The sequence below is a fragment of the Leopardus geoffroyi genome, chromosome C1 (assembly GCF_018350155.1).
Source record: "Leopardus geoffroyi isolate Oge1 chromosome C1, O.geoffroyi_Oge1_pat1.0, whole genome shotgun sequence".
Lineage (NCBI taxonomy): Eukaryota > Metazoa > Chordata > Mammalia > Carnivora > Felidae > Leopardus > Leopardus geoffroyi.
In genome coordinates this window covers 40,357,504-40,377,106 of record NC_059328.1, presented here as the reverse complement: position 1 = coordinate 40,377,106, position 19,603 = coordinate 40,357,504, and the positions used below count along the sequence as shown (strand labels likewise).

The 19,603-nt window shown below is 37.5% G+C and overlaps 1 protein-coding gene across 3 annotated transcripts in view; it reads left to right on the top strand.

Annotated features, from left to right (window-relative positions):
* The window catches only part of FAF1 (Fas associated factor 1), a 518,332-nt gene that overhangs the window by 456,408 nt on the left and 42,321 nt on the right, over positions 1 to 19,603 (top strand). For all 3 annotated transcript variants that reach the window (XM_045477316.1, XM_045477318.1, XM_045477317.1), the window contains 2 exons: positions 4,670 to 4,750; positions 5,742 to 5,819. In XM_045477316.1, the coding sequence (XP_045333272.1) occupies positions 4,670 to 4,750; positions 5,742 to 5,819 (159 nt within the window). The remainder of the gene's footprint in view (positions 1 to 4,669; positions 4,751 to 5,741; positions 5,820 to 19,603) is intronic.

Sequence of the window (19,603 nt, the reverse complement as noted above, 5' to 3'; positions counted from 1 at the left end):
CAGCTCAGAATGTTTTCATTATTTTTAATGGTTTATAGGGAAGTCTGACTCAATGGCTACTGTCTCAGAGAACTATACCAAGCCACCTAGTCTGACACAGTGGGAAGAAAACAAAGGCTTTGCGGTGAGAAAGGTTTTTAAATCTTTTAAACATAGGTTTAAATTCTAACTCTTGTACTTCTTAACAAGTCACCCTATTACTCAGAATAAAAAAAAAATACATGTAAATAAAAATTACTAGTTTGAAGAATACTTAGAGACTCCAGAACTTCAGGTGTATAACTGTTTGAGCACTGGTAATTCCATTCATTCATCTAACAAATGTGTATTTAATGCTTGCCATATGTAAGATAGTATGCTAGATGCCATAGGAAATACAAAGACATATCAAATGGAGTCTTTTCCCTCTGGGAGCTTAACAGCTGAGGTAGGAAACAGTAAAAAAACATACAAATGAGTGTAGCACAAAGCAGTATGAGAGCACTGACAAGTATGCTGTAGATGAAAGGCTTCAGTGGAGGCTTTCACTTAGTTCTGAGCAATCCCACTTCACATTTTGGTGTGATAAAGAGTATTTTAATACCCAGTAGCCCAAGCTCTAGCCCAAGCAGCACCTGAAACCAGTTCCTAAACCAGCTGTTCTACTTCCACACAATATACATGTATTTCTCGTGCAATGTGCCCACTCAGATTTCGCATAGGGAGTCTCCGCATTTGTAGGGTAGAGGAGAAGTTCCAGGAGGCGCATGTATAGATATGAGAACAAATTAGTGCATGAAATGTTAATCACACCTGGAATTTTCCTTTAAAAAATCTAATCATGTAGAATAATATGGGGGAGATGCCTAAGCAGTGTTCTTTAAACCTCCAAATTGGAGATGATAGTGAACAGGGCAGTTAGAGAAGCAAGTATAAAATCCATAAGACAGAAAAGAAGAAATGATAGCCATTCACAAGCAACTACCAAACACGTAAGAAGTTCCGACCATGATAAGTTTAGAAAAATTCATGCTGAGCCACATGCCTGATCTGGCCTTTCTGTCTGATAGTCCAGGAGGGCTGTGAGCAAGGAAAAGAGCATTGGTTTGTAGCAGACAGGAGAGAAGAAGCTGTCAGGAGACCTGGATTCAAGTCTAAGTTCTGCCACTGACTTAATGGGTAGTCTTGTATGAATCCTCTATCCTCATGTGATTTTAGTTTCTCCATCTATATAGTGGCTCTTTTGTACATGTTGTTCTCTTATATTTCTTTTTTTTTTTTTTTTGGTAATTTTTTAAATGTTTATTCATTTTAAAGAAACAGAGAGAGACAGAGCACAAGCAGGGGAGGGGGCACAGAGAGAAAGGGAAACACAAGATCCAAAGCAGGTTGCACGCTCTGAGCTGTCAGCACAAAGCCTGATGCGGGGCTCAAACTCACAAACCGTAAGATCATGATCTGAGCTGAAGTCAAACACTTAACCAACTGAGCCACCCAGGCGCCCTCTTATATTTCTATTAAAAGCTGGTAGGATTCTTAATGATAGAACTAATGGAGCAGAACTATTCCAGGTAGAAAGAGAGTGACATTATTTAAGGAATAAAAGTAAAATAATGCAAAACTTGAACACCGAACTCTTCACAAAAAAATGATGAAGGTGATCCAAGCAAGCAAGATTATCTGTGTCTTCCCCTACTAAACTATGGTCTGCATCTGCATCCTCAGTGCTGATGTGATACCTAATATGAAAAGGAGGGTACAGGGAAGAGAAGGAAGCAAGTTAGCTGGTGCAGGAAGTCCTCTCATAACAGGTGCCACATTTTGTGGCAGAGATCCCTATATTTAATGGCCTTTCATATCTGCAACAGTCTGTTTTAAAATAGAGCTGTTTACTTAGAATGCTTTTATTACCAACTGTATTTGTGCTCAAAGGGCTTCCAGCTGTGGTAGCTTTTAGAAGGTCCCTTTGTTGTCTGTACATAGTGTCATAATAGGTCATTTCTGCCCAGCCAGTTGATTTCATTGAGTCAGGTAGGGTTGCATTTTTGTTAAGCTATTCTCTTCCTCCTTAATTTTTACTGCAGACAATAAATATTTTGTGCCTGGAAAGATAGTTTATTTATTCAACAGATGCTTATTAAACACCTCCCAAAAACTACACAATGTGTGAAACACTGGAATATAGAGGTGTGTAATATAGATAAGGACCCTGCCTTTATGATGCTTACAGTGCCATGGGGGGATCTCACATTAAGGAAATGATTATATGATAATTAATTGTCATTGTGATAAAGGTTTTAAAGGGACAGTACAGAATGTTACAAGAGAAACCTAAACTAGAGGAGTGGGATCAAGAAAGTAATGTAAAATTAAAAATTTAAACATCTCCAGTATTTCCCCATTTGAAATATAGAAAGATAAGTTACTCCCATAGGTTATATTAAGTATATTGGAGATTTCTGAAAGGTAGACTTGTCCACAGAGGCATAAAAGCCTTAGAAATTCAATCTTTTAATATAATAAATAACGGGAAAGAGAGACAGAAGCAAAAACACATAGCTTGCTACTGACCAGGATTGGATTTGAATACAGATCTGCTAATCTTCCCATTACCTCTCCTCAGTGACTTATAAAATAAAGACATTATATATCAAATATAGATCGGCCTTGGCTAAATGAACTATTAAGTGGCCACTGTGTACAAACTTGGATATGGAGTGGAGGAGGAGTTCACAGAGTAATGAATTAGGGAAATGCTAATATAAACAGAAATGCGCAAAATATAATTATCAGGCTGATTGTATCTGGTCGTAGTAAAACCTAGTATATATACCAAAGTGGGAAATACCCAGCTGGAATTAGTGAAAATATATTTAAAGATGTATGCTGTTTCTCTAAGGGGCGCCTGGGTGGCGCAGTCGGTTAAGCGCCCGACTTCAGCCAGGTCACGATCTCGCGGTCCGTGAGTTCGAGCCCCGCGTCGGGCTCTGTGCTGACAGCTCAGAGCCTGGAGCCTGTTTCCGATTCTGTGTCTCCCTCTCTCTCTGCCCCTCCCCCGTTCATGCTCTGTCTCTCTCTGTCCCAAAAATAAATAAACGTTGAAAAAAAAATTTAAAAAAAAAAAAATAAATAAAAATAAAAATAAAATATGAATACTAATTGCTTAGTACAAGTCTCCAAGTGGAAGTGTTTAAAACCCATTTTTATTCATGTGTAATATTATATGACATGTAAATTGTCCCCGAATGCTTCACAGCCTAAGTGATCTCTCAGGTTAAATATTGTTCCTGATATAAATCACCTAGCATACCCTTTCATCATAGATAGTATAGCAATTAGCTTTAGCCAGCAACTTATAATTATTTCAAATTTTTTATTTAAAAGATTGGGAATCAGTGAAATGTTACTATTTATATCAGAGATTTTGGAATTAGCTGAATCATTGAAACTAAAAGGAGATTGAGGCTTCAGAGAGAAGGCCAGTCTTAAATGGGTATCAGTGAGAGCACCTAAGTATATATTGAATTGGGAAGACAAAACATTAGAAAGTATTAAGTTCACCATATGAGATTTCCATTTTTAGAGGTCAAAAACATTCAGATATTGGTGACTTTATATGATTCATTCAGCTATGACACAAAATGGCCAAAAAGGGAACCTATATTCTAATGTTAACAGGTGTGGGTATTTATTAAATTTAAGTACATGAAGAAATTCTGGTAGTTGAATTAACTTTTAATTTCATATGAAGTAATTTAAGTGTAGACAGATGCACAATCACTTCAGAAGCTAAAAATGTTGTTTTTTTTTTAATTTTTTTTTCAACGTTTTTTTTTTTTTTTTTTTTTTTTTTTTTTGGGACAGAGAGAGACAGAGCATGAACGGGGGAGGGGCAGAGAGAGAGGGAGACACAGAATCGGAAACAGGCTCCAGGCTCTGAGCCATCAGCCCAGAGCCCGACGCGGGCCTCGAACTCCCGGACCGCGAGATCGTGACCTGGCTGAAGTCGGACGCTTAACCGACTGCGCCACCCAGGCGCCCCGAAGCTAAAAATGTTTTAAAGGATCTTCAACTTGGATAACTGCTTAAGTCATCCACACTTGATGAGTGTGAATGTTGTTGGGAGCACTGAGTTCGATAACCAAGCTTTAGTGGTGTAGTGTGGACTGTAGTTAACCAGAGTATTTTGCTTTCAGCTTCTTCTCATGCTGACCAGAGGATTACTTTCTAGTTCTTTACTCTCTCCCAGTCCTTAGCCTCAGTGATGACAACTCCAAGTTTATCTTTAAAAAATCAGGAGAAAAGGGGAAGGGAACTAATCATTGTGAAAATGAAATGTCAAGTGCTTTGCAAGACCGTTTATATGTTATTATATTTGAGTCTCGCAACAACCCTATGAAACAAATGCTATTTCTATTTTATAATTGAAGAAACTGAGATCCAGAGAGGTTAAATAACTTGCTCAAGGTCACACAGTTTATAAGTGGTAGAGCTAGGCTTCAAACATTCTTATTTCACCATCTACTGTGCTATTCTTCTTGTTTGCTTATTTCTATCCTATACACTTTAAAGTGCCTTATTTAATTCTAATAAATTTACACAGGACTAAGACAAGATGATCATCATTGTTTTCTTCTATAAAAAAAAGTAATATGGTAAAAGACATTTGAATCTTTTCCTTTCTTTTAAGGATGAACGTGAAGCCAGAGAAAATGTGAAAAGAGAGCAAGATGAGGCCTATCGCCTTTCACTTGAGGCTGACAGAGCCAAGGTAGGTTTGGTCAAGGGGCTTCTGAGACAAAGAATTCAATCCTAAATAGTCTTTTATTATTTATTTAAGTGCCAGCCCTTTTATCATCTTAATCCATAAGAATGTTAGATTTGCAATGGAGAAAGCTAGATTCAGTTAACAGAATATAATTCTACCCGTGGCTTTTGAAGCATGATTCATTTTGACAACACAAAGTTTTTTAACACTCATGAAAAATGAAAACAAAAATAGGCCTAATATTTATTTTACTTGTTTTTTAACCAGTCTGTAGTAAAAACTCAGCAATGTTTAAACCACTGATTTATTTAATACTTCTTGAGTACCTGCTTCTGTACTGAGTATTGAAGGAAGGAAAAGAAAATAAGCCACAATTTCTACCCTCAAAAGACTCACAACGTGGTGTAGAATAGATTAACTCAAGAACATAGTTAGCTATAATACTTAGGCAAGGATCATAAAAGTCATAAGGGAAGCACTGAGTTCTGTGAGAGATTAGGGAACAAGAGTTTCAGTGGAAAGTTTTTTTCTAGCTTTTTTTGGAGAGCTAATAAGTGGAAATCTGCTTAGGGAGAGTTTCATGAAAGAGGTTAAAAATGTGAACTGAATAGAGAAAAAGGGTAGGACACAAGAGGTGGTATATGCTAGCAGCAAGGAGCCAGAAAACATGGGTGCGTGATAGAAGCTAATGCAGATAGAGCCTGATATTTGGGTATAGGAGAGATAGCAGAAAAGACCAGAAAAGAAGACCAGAGAAAGGTCTTCCAAAGAATCTTGAATGCCACACTCCCAGAGCTGAACAGGTGTTTATATGGGTACTCAACATGATCAGAGAGCTATACTTTATTGTTCCTTCCATTTCCACTCTTATTCCAGAGAGAAACACTTCTATTATGACGGTGCTGGGCGTGAGCTCTCTTCCCCCTCCATCCCCCGCCTTTTTAAGTAAACCAGTGTTTATTGAGTGCTGGCTCCCTTTCTCTTTTATTGACAGAGGGAAGCTCATGAGAGAGAGATGGCAGAACAGTTTCGTTTGGAGCAGATTCGCAAAGAACAAGAAGAGGAACGTGAGGTAGGGGATAATTTCAAGTAAAGTTATTCAAAAGCTAGGTTTATTTTCACTGCATTTGATATTGAAGCTATTAATATTTCTTACAACGTCTTTCCACTTTCCCCAGACCCATTTCAGTATGGAAGACCTAACCTTTCCTTGAAAGAATCATTCCTGCTCTATTGTATGGAACTCTTACAAAACTTGACCTTATACTAGTTTCATGCTTTTCTGTTCTTTTCAAGAAATTCCTTTTCCTTTTTTTACATGACAAATGCTCCCATCCTTTCTGGATATTGTCTCACCCCAAGAATACAAAACTGTATTTTCGGCCCCCTTCCCAGTCTTCACTTTCCCCACCAAAAGACACTGTGAGTTACTTCTGTGATATCTTCATTGGGCCCCTAAATATGGGAAATCCATGTAGCATGGCTTATTCCCCTCTCCCCAAGTTCCTGTCATATTCATAACAATATAGAGAATTTTTCACTTACTCATCTTGCAGATATTTTTTGAATACTTAGTACATGCCCAAAATCTGATCAGGATTAGGGATAGAGACATGGGTCATCCCCACCAGGAGCTCATAGTCTTGTAAAAATAGAATTACAAAACTATGTGTAAAAGCTATAATAGAGATGTGCCTAGAGTTCAGTGGGAACAAAGAGAAGGAAGGGATATCAAATGATTTCCTAGGATGGGTTCACAAAGAAGGACTTTTGAAACTTTTTCTAGACATGGGATTAACGGCAAGATTTACTTATAAAAAGAAGTCATCTAACAAGTGATGGAAAGGCCTGGAAGGCTCTAACTTGGGCTAAGGAAAACTCCATTAGTCATCGTTCCTGGTCGGAGGATGTCACTTCATACTTATTCAATAAATGTTTTTTGAACAAGAATTATGCTAAGCATTGAAAGAGAAACAAAAGATAATAAAACAGTTTCTACAAGAAATTGCATCTGGTAGGGAAGATACGACATGTCTACAGGGAACAGCAAATCAAGGGAAAACCATGCTAAATAACATAGAAGTATACTTAGAGAGTTCATTAGCAAAGTAAAATCTTTCACAGCTTTGAGAATCAGACTACACTATAGAAGAAGTGATATTCAAGCCACATCTTAAAAGATGTGTAATCTTTCACTGTTTGGAAATCAAAGTTTATTCATATTCAAACACATTATTGAGTGCCTATCACATACATGCAAAATATGATGTCTGCCAAACCGTAGTCTCTGTACGCTGAAAACTCTCAATAATGGAAGGTAGATTTGTTGAGCATCTTCCGTGTATCAAATACTTTTCTAGCGGCCTTACATATGCTTACTCATTGACCATTAAAATAAGCTACAAGTAGGGGCGCCTGGGTGGCGCAGTCGGTTAAGCGTCCGACTTCAGCCAGGTCACGATCTCGCGGTCCGTGAGTTCGAGCCCCGCGTCGGGCTCTGGGCTGATGGCTCAGAGCCTGGAGCCTGTTTCCGATTCTGTGTCTCCCTCTCTCTCTGCCCCTCCCCCATTCATACTCCGTCTCTCTCTGTCCCAAAAATAAATAAACGTTGAAAAAAAAATTAAAAAAAAAAAAAAAGAAACATAGTTTGAAAATTTAGGACTCTCATTTTTGATGCTCTTTCACAGTGCACACACTCTCACAATAGTGTATCTTAAAACGATATACTTGCTAAAGGTCAGGTGTACACAATTAACCACATGTTCTGGATCTAGAGCTTAGTAGTACATGTACTTTCTTCTGATGATTTATCTTATTTACCCCACGCTAAAATCTGTTCTCTCTCCCAATGTAGATAAAGCCTGTCCTCTCACAGAAGACCCCATAAATATCCTTTACATACTTCAATATCTATGTTCTGGCTACAAGTATGTGAGAGGGTGGAACACTCTATTTTGCAACTAGTCATTATTGCACTTATCCATGAGTGTACTCCCAAAAAACCAAGTTCAGGTAATACTCCATACTTTACCCACCCTCCCCCAAGAGTCACAGTTAAAGGCTCTTATAAACCCCACCATTAAGGAACTCTTTATCTTCTGTGTATCTTAATTTACTTAAGTCTTATCCAAATTTATTTGACCCTTTTTTTTCATGGAACACCAATTAACATATTTCAGCACACTCATGTACAGCAAACAACTCCTTGGGAAAGGTGGTTTTATTGTGCAACCTCTAAAGAAACTGAGACCCAGGAAGATTATACAGTTCCCCTATGGTCACCAAACTGGTTGGACACATAATCTGGACTAGAAACCCAGTCACCTGACTTTTTACAGTAATACTGCCTCTCCTTCTAACCAGAAATCCTAACCTGTATAATTGTATTGAGAAACAAGAATGGTTTTATTATTTTAATTATCTCTAGTATTTCAAAATCTTTTGGAAAGATGAAGTATTAAATAGTCAAATCACCTTGGTTACAGTGAAATTCCTTAGTAGTTGGTCTCATTTTGCTGTGTGGTAACTGTTGTAGTGAAATCAGCAAAATCTAGGAAGACATTCTTATCTGGTCTTTGACCATGATAAGGAGAAAGGCTCTAAAGCTATTCTCAAAGGACAAAAAAAAACCTCCCATATTTTACCAATTTATATATTTTACGTGTTCCTTCCAAAATGAGTTTTAAATATTTTACATAAATATGTGCAATTCAGATGGATTAACGAAGAAAGAAAAGATACAATAATCAGGACAAAGGAAAATAAAGCCAAAAGTAAGATTAACATTTTGACAACAGACAATCCAGCATACCCACCTGCTCAGGATGAACCACAAAATTTGTTCGGTGCTTTTCTTGGGCTAAAATGATTGTTTACAAGTTTCACTTAATCTATTACATCAGATAAAGACCAGTTTATCAAAAGATGCCCAGATTTTTCAAGCATTAAGACCTTAGAGCAATGCTTCTTATGATTTCCTTCAAGAGGAAACTGTGCAGGGACACCTGGGTGGCTCTGTCAGTTAAGCATCCAACTCTTGATTTTGGCTCAGGTCATGGTCTCACGGTTCATGGGATTGAGCCCCACATTTGGCTGTGTGCTGATAGCACAGAGCCTGCTTCGGATTCTCTCCCCATCTCTCCCTGCCCCTCACCCCACCTCAAAAATAAATAAACTTAAAAAAATGTTTTTTAAAAAAAAGAAGAGGGGCACCTGGGTGGTTCAGTCATTAAGCAACTGACCGGCTCAGGTCATGATCTCACCATTCATGGTTCAAGTCCCACATCGGGTGAGCTCCAGTCCTGCTTCAGGTGAGCTCCAACCTCACTTTGGGTGAGCTCAAGCCCCACTTTGGGTGAGCTCGAGACCTGCATTGGGTGAGCTCAAGTCCTGCATCAGGTGAGCACGAGCCCCACTTCGGGTAAACACAAGCCCCACTTCGGATAAGCTCTGCTTTTCTCTCCCTCTCTCTTTCTGTCCCTCTCTCCCCCTCTGCCACTCGCTTGTACTCTGTCTCTCTCAAAAAAGAAAAAAAGGGGGGGAACTGCAACATGGTGAATACTATAGCTACAGCTATAATAGCAAAAGCAAGTCCTATATAACAGCTTCTTACAGCTTTATATAATTTGAAAGCATAAGGCCAAAGCACAGTTTACTAAAAGCATCTCTGCAGGGCCCAAATAATATATTTTTTGGTGGTCCAGCTTAAAGGACAGATTTTATAGTTACTAGAGAAATGTATGAGCTACATATTCTTTAAGAAATCTTTCCTAAATATTGAATTTTGCCACCAAGTTTTTGGTTAGTGGAAAAGGTTTCAGCTAAGATTTTTGACTCTCAGGTCTTTTAATTAGTCAGTATTCAGCAAATATTTGTTAATCTCCTTTGTGCAAATCACTAAATCGGGTGCTGCAGCATGTATGAGACCTAGCGCCTGCCCTCAGGGAGCTCACTAATACAGGAGGGTAGATGAATACAAAATAATTATAGGAAAAGATACTATACATTATAAAAACCATTAAAATAGCACAGAGTATTAAAAATATTTAGAAGAGGATGATTTCTGACTAGGAAAGCAATAAAAAAGATTTCACAGAGGGAACATGGCTTTATGGTTAAAGATGAAGTGGAGGAGCTTTTTGGATAGAGTCATGAATAGGTGGATGGTGACTGTATGGGAAAGGGTAGGGCATGGGCTAGGTAATATGAATAAAGAGAGAAAGACACAGGGCTTCTTCAGGGAACAGTAAATGGACAAATTTAGAACACTGTCTAATAATTAGATAAGGTTAAAAGAGCCAAGTTTTGGAGAATCATGGGTGAGAGAGAATAGGCACAAAGCTATTCCCTTTTGCTGCTGGTTAAGTTTTGCCTATCTGCCCAAAGTTGTTCTCTGGTTTTGGTGGGTTTTTTTGTTTTGTTTTGTTTTGTGTTGTTTTTGAGTTTATTTAAGTAATCTCTGTACCCAACGTGGAGTTTGAACTCACAACTCTAAGATCAGGAGTTTCATGCTCTACTGACTGAGTCAGCCAGGCGCCCCCAAAGTTGTTTTCTTTTACATCTTGGTGCCTACTCTAATCTTAAAAGACCATTAAATGAGAGAACAGAAGAACATGGAATTAGAAGCCTTGGTACTTCCCTTTAGTTTTCTGATCTGCTCTTTATAACCATCCTACAAAACTCACTTGAGTATCAATACCATCTTACAGATGAAGAAATCAGATCATAGCAGGATTAAAAAGCCCATTTTACTTACTTATTTATTTGTATTTCAGAAAGAGAGATCATGAGCAGGGGAGAGGGGCAGGGTGGGGGGGAAGAGAGAATGAGAATCTTAGGCAGGCTCCACACTCAGCACAGATCCCAACACAGGGCTTGATCCCATGAACCATGAGATCATGACCTGAGCTGATCAAGAGTCAGATGCTCAACCAACTGAGCCACCCAGACACCCCTAAAAAGCCTATTTTAAAATTCTTAGCAAACATTTGCCTGGTAAAAGCAGAACCAGAGCTCCTACTGGTATACTTGCTACCTGTTATACTACATTGGAAGAATGAAAGTGGGAACATGAGTAGACTATTAAAGTCAAACTGTTCCTTATAATTTGTATTTTTATCTTATGTAAGTTGCTTCTTGTCCCACAAAAATAACACCACTACATGAGCCACAAAGGTAATCATCCCTACTATCATCATCATCAGTAGCTATTAAGCAATTAATAAGTGCTAAACCCTGTGCTTAGCACTTTACAGACATGATCTTATTGAATCTCTGTTAACAACTTAATAAGGTAGGTGCCAATACATGAATTCACCTTATTATAACTACAGAGACCACAATTTATTAGTTTCAATTTGAAGTATTCTGCCATTGTCTTCATGAACCATTAAAATAGACTAGAAATTCTAGTTTCACAGTATCCAATTACCAACCTACAGACTGTTCCTCATATCCCAAAAGCAGCCCAAAATTCATATATCTCAATTTTGGTCATAACTGTTTGCCTCGATTTACTTTATCCAGCAGTAAGACTATATTTGTTATAAGCAATCGATACTCTCTAGATGGATGATTGGTTGCCAGAACAGAGAATGGTTGCAGAATTGGGTCAGACCAATTGTTCGCATATAGGATCCGTTCTGTTCCTTTGATCACATCAGTATCATGACTTTAAATACTGTCTGTACACTTGGCATCCAAATTTAAATCTCCAAGTCCCCCCTTTCCCTGAACTCCAGACTTGAATATCTAATTACTAGCCCATCATCTCCACATAGATGTCTAATAACATCACAAACTTAATATATCTTAAGTGGAACAACTGATCTTATCCTCCCCACCCAAACTTACTCCTCCTGCAGTCTTCCCTATCTTAATAAGTGGAAAATCTTCTAGTTGTTTGAACCAAAAACCTTAGAATTATCCTTGACTTGTCTCTCTCATGCCATATTTAATGAGCAAATCCTTTTGGCTTTACCTTCAAAATATATGCACAACTCCAATGCTACGTACCTATACCACCACTACCATTCTCATGCAAGCCACCATTATCTGTTACCTGGGTTACTTTAGTAACCTTCCAACTTGACTTGATGCCTCCATTTTTGCCTTCCCTATATGTCTTTTAATAAGTCCTTTTAAACACAATTGGTACATCATGTCACTTCAAGACCCAGATGGCTTCATATCTCAAAATACAAGTTAAATCTTTACAGTGATTCTAAGCGTATGCAGGATTTTTAAAAAAGAAATTGATAAAGTGATTCTAAAATTTCTATGAAAAGGCAATCGAACTGGAAAAGCCAAAACAATTTTGAAAAAGAAGAACAAAGTTGGAAGATTGACTCTACCAGAGTTCAAGACAGCATATTCAAGACATTGTGGGAACTGGCAGAAGGATAGACGCACAGTTCAGTGAAACAGAATAGTCCAGAAATAGATTCACACATATGATCAATTGATTTTGACAAAGGTGCAAAGACAATTCAATGAAAAAAATAATAATCTTTTCAACAAATAATGCTGTGACAGTTGAGTATGCATATGCAAAAAAATGTAAAAACACCAAACAATAAAAAAAAAAACCTCCCAGTCCATTTCGTGCATCATACACAAAAAACAAGTCATAGACCTAACACTGTTAAAGTCCTCAAAGAAAACATTGGAGAAAAATCTCACAATCTTGAGTTAAGCCAAGATTTCTTAGATCTGACACCAAAGGCACAATCCGTAAAATAACAAGTATCTAAATTATACCAAATCAAAATTAAGAACCTCTGCTGATCACAGGGCACCTTGGTGGCCCACTTGGTTAAGCATGTGACTCTTGATTGCAGCTCAGGTTGTGGTCTCCTGGTTCATGGGATCCAGCCTCTCATTGGACTTAGTGCTGACAGTGTGGAGCCTGCTTGGGATTCTCTCTCTCTCTGCCCCCCCCCCCCCGCCTCCCGCCACCACCCTGCACTCACTCCCTTGCTCTCTCCCTCAAAATAAATAAGCAAACATTAATTAAAAAAAAAAAAAAAAACTTATACCGTTCAAAAGACACTGTTGAAAAGACAAGCCATAGACTAAAAGAAAATCATATATCTACTGTCCAGAATGCATAATGAATTCTCAACATTCAATAATAAAATGGGCAAAATATTTAAAGAGATACTTAACCTGGTGCCTGGGTGGCTCAGTCGGTTGAGCCTCCGACTTCAGCTCAGGTCATGATCTCATGGTCCATGAGTTCGAGCCCCGTGTCGGGCCCTGTGCTGACAGCTCAGAGCCTGGAGCCTGCTTCGGAGTCTGTGTCTCCCTCTCTCTCTCTCTGCCCCTCCCCCGCTTATGCTCTGTCTCTGTCTCAAAAATCAATAAACATTAAAATAAAATAAAGTTAAAGATACACATACCATATGACCCAACAGTCAGATGCCTAGGTATTTACACAGGTGAAATACAAGTAACAGTAAAATTTATGTTCACAGAAAAATCTGTAGTTAATGTTTATAGTAGCTGTATTTTAGTCACCAAAAACTGGAAGTTAACTAAGTGTCAACCAACTGAAGAAGGAGTAATCACACTGGTATATTCGATGGAATACCACTCAGCAATAAAAGAATGAACTACAATATAGTCAACAACATGAATGAATTTCAAATGCATTACACTGAATGAAGAAAGCCATTTATATGATATTTATGACTATATTTATGTAACATTCTAGAAAAGACAAAACTGGAGACAAAATAGAAGTTGCCAGGGACTAGGAATGGGGGAACTGTGTTGGGGGCGGGGGGTTGGGGTGATAGAACTGTTCTTTATCTTGATTGATGATGATGGTTATATAAATATATGCATTTACCAAAACTCACAAAATTATACACTTAGAGGGACAGGTTTTTACTGTATATCAATTATACCCCAATTTTAAAATTAGGAAAAAAATTATTACATGGGCTACTCAAAGCCATGTATGACTTACTCACCCTTCTCCTTTGATTCCTCTCTAATCAACTCCATCCCCTTCTCCCCCTGATCTTTCTGCTCCTGCCACTTTGGCTGCCTTGCTATTCTGCAGTCAGGCCAGGCGCCAGGGCTTGACAGTTACTGTGATTACTGCCTGCGATGCTTCTCTCTGACCTAAATGTCCATGTGACTCCCTCCCTCTTTTAGGCCTTTGCTTACTGGCCTACAGTTTTTACTTATTGAGGCTTACAGAGTTTAAAGTTGTACCCCTCCCTCCTACCAGCCTCCCTGTACTCTCTCCATAGCATTCATCACTTTGTGACAAACTATACATTTTCTTATGTGTGTATTTGTTGTCTTTCTTCCACCCTACTAAAATATAGTTTCCACATAAGCAGAATTTTTTTCATCTATTTTGTTCACTGCTATTTTCCTATCATTTAGAACAATAGCTGGCATATAGAAGGTGCTCAGTAAGAATTTATGGAATTAATGACTGTTAGCTTTAGCCTATTTCAAACTCTTTCAACTAGCTATAAACTGTTGTATATGTGAGTATGATAGGTACTCAGAAGCCCAGAAGATAATGTGCATATGCATGTATTTATGTATGCATGTTGTGTATGTAAATTAAGTCAGTCTTTGATTCCCACTGTAAGAGATTGGTATAAGAATATATTATTTTTCCTGTTTAAAAAATGTAAGTGCATAGAAACTGTCTTTTCTGGGTATCTATCTATAGTTCCTAATTTCACTTCAAAGAAGTCCCCATTTCTCATCCTTCAAACGTGAATGCTTTGAGTATTCATATTTTTTAGTCAAACAAAAAGTCCAAGATCAATTTATATTTCCAACTTATACTAGGTTTCCTTGTTTTGTTACAAACCTAAAATAATGCAAATAAAAAATTATATTTGTTGAGCAAATCAAATTGAAGTTTAACAATGGTGTTTACTATGACTGCTATTCAAGTGTAGGTGTCCTTTATGTCATTGTTTTACAACAGTGTTTACTTATATGAGGACTTTGTTTTTAGCCAGTATATTTGAAACTTAGCTACTGATGTATGTTTGTTCTTTTTTGCCAGTAAAACTTGGGTATTCACATCCCAAGGTTGCCAACTTACCTAATATCTCTTCATTGTTTTCCACATTGGGACCACTGGTGTGGGATATCTGAGGTCTGTTTTCATTCTGGGGAAAAGCCCTGGAGACTAGGTGCATTGAGGAAGCAGATATTGTCTGCACAATGAGTGGGGTAATGAGCTACTGTTGTTTATTCTTCTGTAGTATAATTGGTTGAGTTCAGACAATAATGTAGCATCTGTTGTTATAGTGTGCAGGGAAATGTCAAAATAGAAGGCAAGCATACAGGTGGATTAAAGGGAAGAACAGGAGGAGAAACCAGGAAATATCACATTAAGTTCTGATTTAAAGTAGGTTCAGAGGGATTATAATATAGATAATGATAACAACAACAACAACTGTCATCTGTTGAGCACCGTATTACAGCGTGAGGTTCCATGCTAGGCACTTATTGAGTGCCATGTGTCAGCACTTGCTAGATGTTTTACAAACATTACTACATGTTATACAAAAAAAATTGTGAGGAAATTGGCCCTATTTATTACATGGGGTAACTGAAGTTCATAAAGACTGTTATATGCCTATGAGTCAAGATTTGAACCTCTGTCTGTCATACCCAAAGCCTGTTTCCTAACCATACATAGCATTTAATTGTTAAAGTTTTTTAAACTGCAGTGTTAGCAGTCAGGATAGTGATTAACTTTGAGAAAGATAATTTTCAGGAAGGGGCAAAAGGACTTTTGATGGCCAGTTATATGGGTATGTTCACTTTTTGAAAATTTATCAAGTTGTATACTATTGCACACTATCTATATACATTGTACCTTTTCATAGCATACTTCAATAAAAAACTTTAAAATGACAGAACATATGGCTTTGAACAAAACATAAAGTTTTATACAGTATATCGCTGATTAAAATTTTGTTTAAAAAAGATTTAAATATGTATTTATATAAAACTATGCATGGAAAATTGATGGAGAGTGGGATGATGAAAAAGTTTTAGAAATAAATGGTGGTGATGGTAATACAACACGTAAATATACTTAATGCCACTAAATTATACACTTAAAAAATGGTTTAAAAAATTAATGGTTTAAAAAATCAAATGGTAGCAGTGGCTATCTCTGGATGGTGAATCTGGAAATTAACTGTAATATTTTTCTTTTTCCAAAGGTTATATATTACTTTTATAATCAGGAAAAATATTTTTTTAACTCAAAGACATAGTTTTAAGTTTTTATTTTAATTCCAATTACTTAACACACAGTGTTATATTATTTTCAGACATACAATATAGTCATTCAGCAATTCCATGCATCACCTGGTGCTCATCACAAGTGTACTCCTTAATCCCCATCACCTGTTCAGCCCATCGCCCCACCCACCTCCCCTCTGGTAACCATCAGTTTGTTCTCTGTAATTAAGAGTCTGTTTCTGGGGCGCCTGGGTGGCGCAGTCGGTTAAGCTTCCGACTTCAGCCAGGTCACGATCTCGCGGTCCGTGAGTTCGAGCCCCGCATCGGGCTCTGGGCTGATGGCTCGGAGCCTGGAGCCTGTTTCCGATTCTGTGTCTCCCTCTCTCTCTCTGCCCCTCCCCCGTTCATGCTCTGTCTCTCTCTGTCCCAAAAATAAATAAACGTTGAAAAAAAAAATTAAAAAAAAAAAAAAAAAGAGTCTGTTTCTTGGTTTGTCTCTTTCTCCCTCTCATTTTTTTCCATTCGCTCATTTGTTTCTTAAATTCCACATATGTGTGAAATCATATGGTATTTGTCTTTCTCTGACTGACTTATTCCACTTAGCATTATGCTATCTAGCTCCATCCATGTCATTGCAAATGGCAGGATTTCATTCTTTTTATGGCTGAATAATATTCCATTGTATATATACGCCAGATCTTCTTTATCCATTCATCAATTGATGGACATGTATGCTGCTTCCATATCTTGGCTATTGTAAATAATGCTCCTGTATAAACATAGGGGTACATGTATCCCTTTGAATTAGTGTTTTTGTATTCTTTGGGTAAATACCCAACAGTGCCATTGCTGGATTATAGGGTAGTGCTATTTTTAACTTTTTAGGAACCTCCATATTGTTTTGCAGGTGGCCACACCAGTTTGCATTCCCACTAACAGTGAAAGAGGGTTCCTTTTTTTCCACATCCTCGCCAACACCTGTTGTTTCTTGTACTGTTGATTTTAGCTATTCTTGACCAGTGTGAGGTGATATCTCATTGTAGTTTTGATTTGCATTTCCCTGATGGCAAGTGGTGATGAACATCGGCCATAAAAGACATAGTTTTAAAAAATCACAGTGTTAGAAATAGTCAAATGATCCCATTTAACAGTTTAGAAAATATATATAACTCTAATCCACAGAGGTGGTTTATTCCTACAAGCAACTTTTGGGTAGCCCTTAAGGAACATGTATGTTGAAAATTAGTCTGGAAGTTGATGCTGGAGGGAGTCATACCTCAGAGAAAGGGGTGATGAGTTCTTGGTTACTAGGAGTAGAGCCCCTGAGATTCAGATTCTTTTAGCATTTATTTAGCACATGCTGTGTACTTAGCACCATACTAAGTACTTTCGCATGTATCATTTCAGTTAACATGTTAGTTTATTCCTTCTCTTATCAAATACATATTGAGCATATATTTTGTGCTATATGCTACCCTTGCAATAAGCAGTAAGACATTTTCCATACTCTTAAGGAACTTATAAGCTAGTGAGAAAGCCAGACATTAAACAAATAACTATGGTACAGTATGGAGAATGCTGTAATAGACATAGTACAACTGGAATTTAATTTTGATATACACAGGTTTATCTATTCATTGGGTTATTAATATATGACAATATTACTAAAATAACTTAATATTTGAAAATGTTCAGCTGAAACTGGTTGCTGATCAGAACACCAATATTAAGTAAATTCCCTCATGCTAGCCAAAGAAGGAAAGAAAGGAAAGGAGAAAAGGCAAGAGTAACTGGTTTAACTTCCTATTATTCTGATTTTTGAATTATATTTCTTATGTCTCCATTTCTGGGTTATCAGTTCCCCCATATAAAAAACAAGAATATAGGACTATTTAACCAGTGCAACCCAAGCAACCATTCACTAAAGCCTACTATGTATCCAACACCACACTAGGAACTTCACATATATCGTGTTTGTAATTCCCATCTTTTATTATCCCCTTTAAGGTAGATGGTATTATCCAATGCCTCAAGAAAGAAAATGACTTCAGAGTCATAGAGAAAAATAGCTTTTTTTTCTATACACTATAGAAATTCTTTTTTTTTTAATGTTTATTTATTTTTGACAGAGAGAGAGAGAGAGAGAGAGAGAGAGAGAGACAGAGCATGAGTGGGGGAGGGGAAGAGAGAGAGGGAGACCCAGAATTCAAAGCATACTCCAGGCTCTGAGCTGTCAGCATAGAGCCCGACTCAGGGCCTGAACTCACAGACTGCGAGATCATGACCTAAGCCGAAGTCAGACGCTCAACCGACTGAGCCACCCAGGCGCCCCTACGCTACAGAAATTCTTAATGGTTTTTTGAAAACCAGTATTAGAACCAACCAAATTATCCTGAATGACACAAAATTAGTTTCTTATCTATATTGGTGTCTGAACAAACTTTGTTTCTTTGCTGGTTATTTTAAACACATTTTTTCTTCCACCCTGTTTTCCCCACCCTCTATAGGTTAACATTTTTATGCGTTTCTTTTTATTTGTAGAAGCTTATTGATTTTCTCCAAAGAACCAGCTTATTTATTGGTTAACTATATATTTTTTTTCTAATGCATTCCTGTATGCTTTAGCTTTATTATTATTTTCTTCTAAGCTTTTTTCCTACTTTCTTTATTGGCTTTTTCCCCCTAGTGTTTCCCCCTAGTCTTTTTTTTTTTTTTTAAAGTAAGCTCTACACCCAACATGGGGCTTGAACTTACAAACCCCAAGATCAAGGGTTGCATGCCCTGCCGACTGAGCTTATTTTTGTTCTTTCTTTTCTGATAATAGAAGAATTTTAAGGCTATGAATTTCCTCTGAGCACTGCCTTGGATGAGTCCCATTAATTCCAACATGATGGATTTCAACAATCATTGTTTTCTAGATATTCTGTATCTTTTATTTATAGTTCCCCTTTATTATTTATAGTTCAGTTCTGTGCTGACAGTGTGGAGCCTGCTTAGGATTCTGTCTCTCTCCCCCTCTCTCTCTGCCCCTCCCCAGCTTGTGCTCACTCTCTCTCTTTCCCTCTATCAAATAAACTTTTATAAAAAAATGAAAATTGCTGTTGAGGATTTAGAGAATATAAATTCCAATTTCTCTCATTCATGTTACTTGGTTATAATAGTCACAGATAAATTGAAGGAATATTTTGTTTTTCTATTGATGACAAATTGGGAACATGGAAATGTCAAAGTAACCAGGCAAGAATATAAATATAAGGCTGAGCATACTAATGGCAGGCTTACTTATAAGCTGCCTCCCGAGTACCAGAGACAAAAAGGTTTTAGTGAATTTCTGCCATAGATTCCTATATCAGAGACCTTCTAATTTCCTTCCAATGGAGTATCATGAATATGAAACAATGCAATACTGTAGGTTGTGAACCTGGAAACCTAGGTTCAGCCCAAATCTAGCCATCAGATCTCAACAGTTTACTCCATCTGTTTAAGTCTGTATTTTTAACTGTGAAGTAAAGAATTTTGGCCATCTCTAGGTCCAGAAATTGGAACTTGGCCAAGTCGCACAGCAAGTTAGTGACAAGGCTGAAAATAGGTCTATGGTCTTCTGCCTCCAATGAAGCT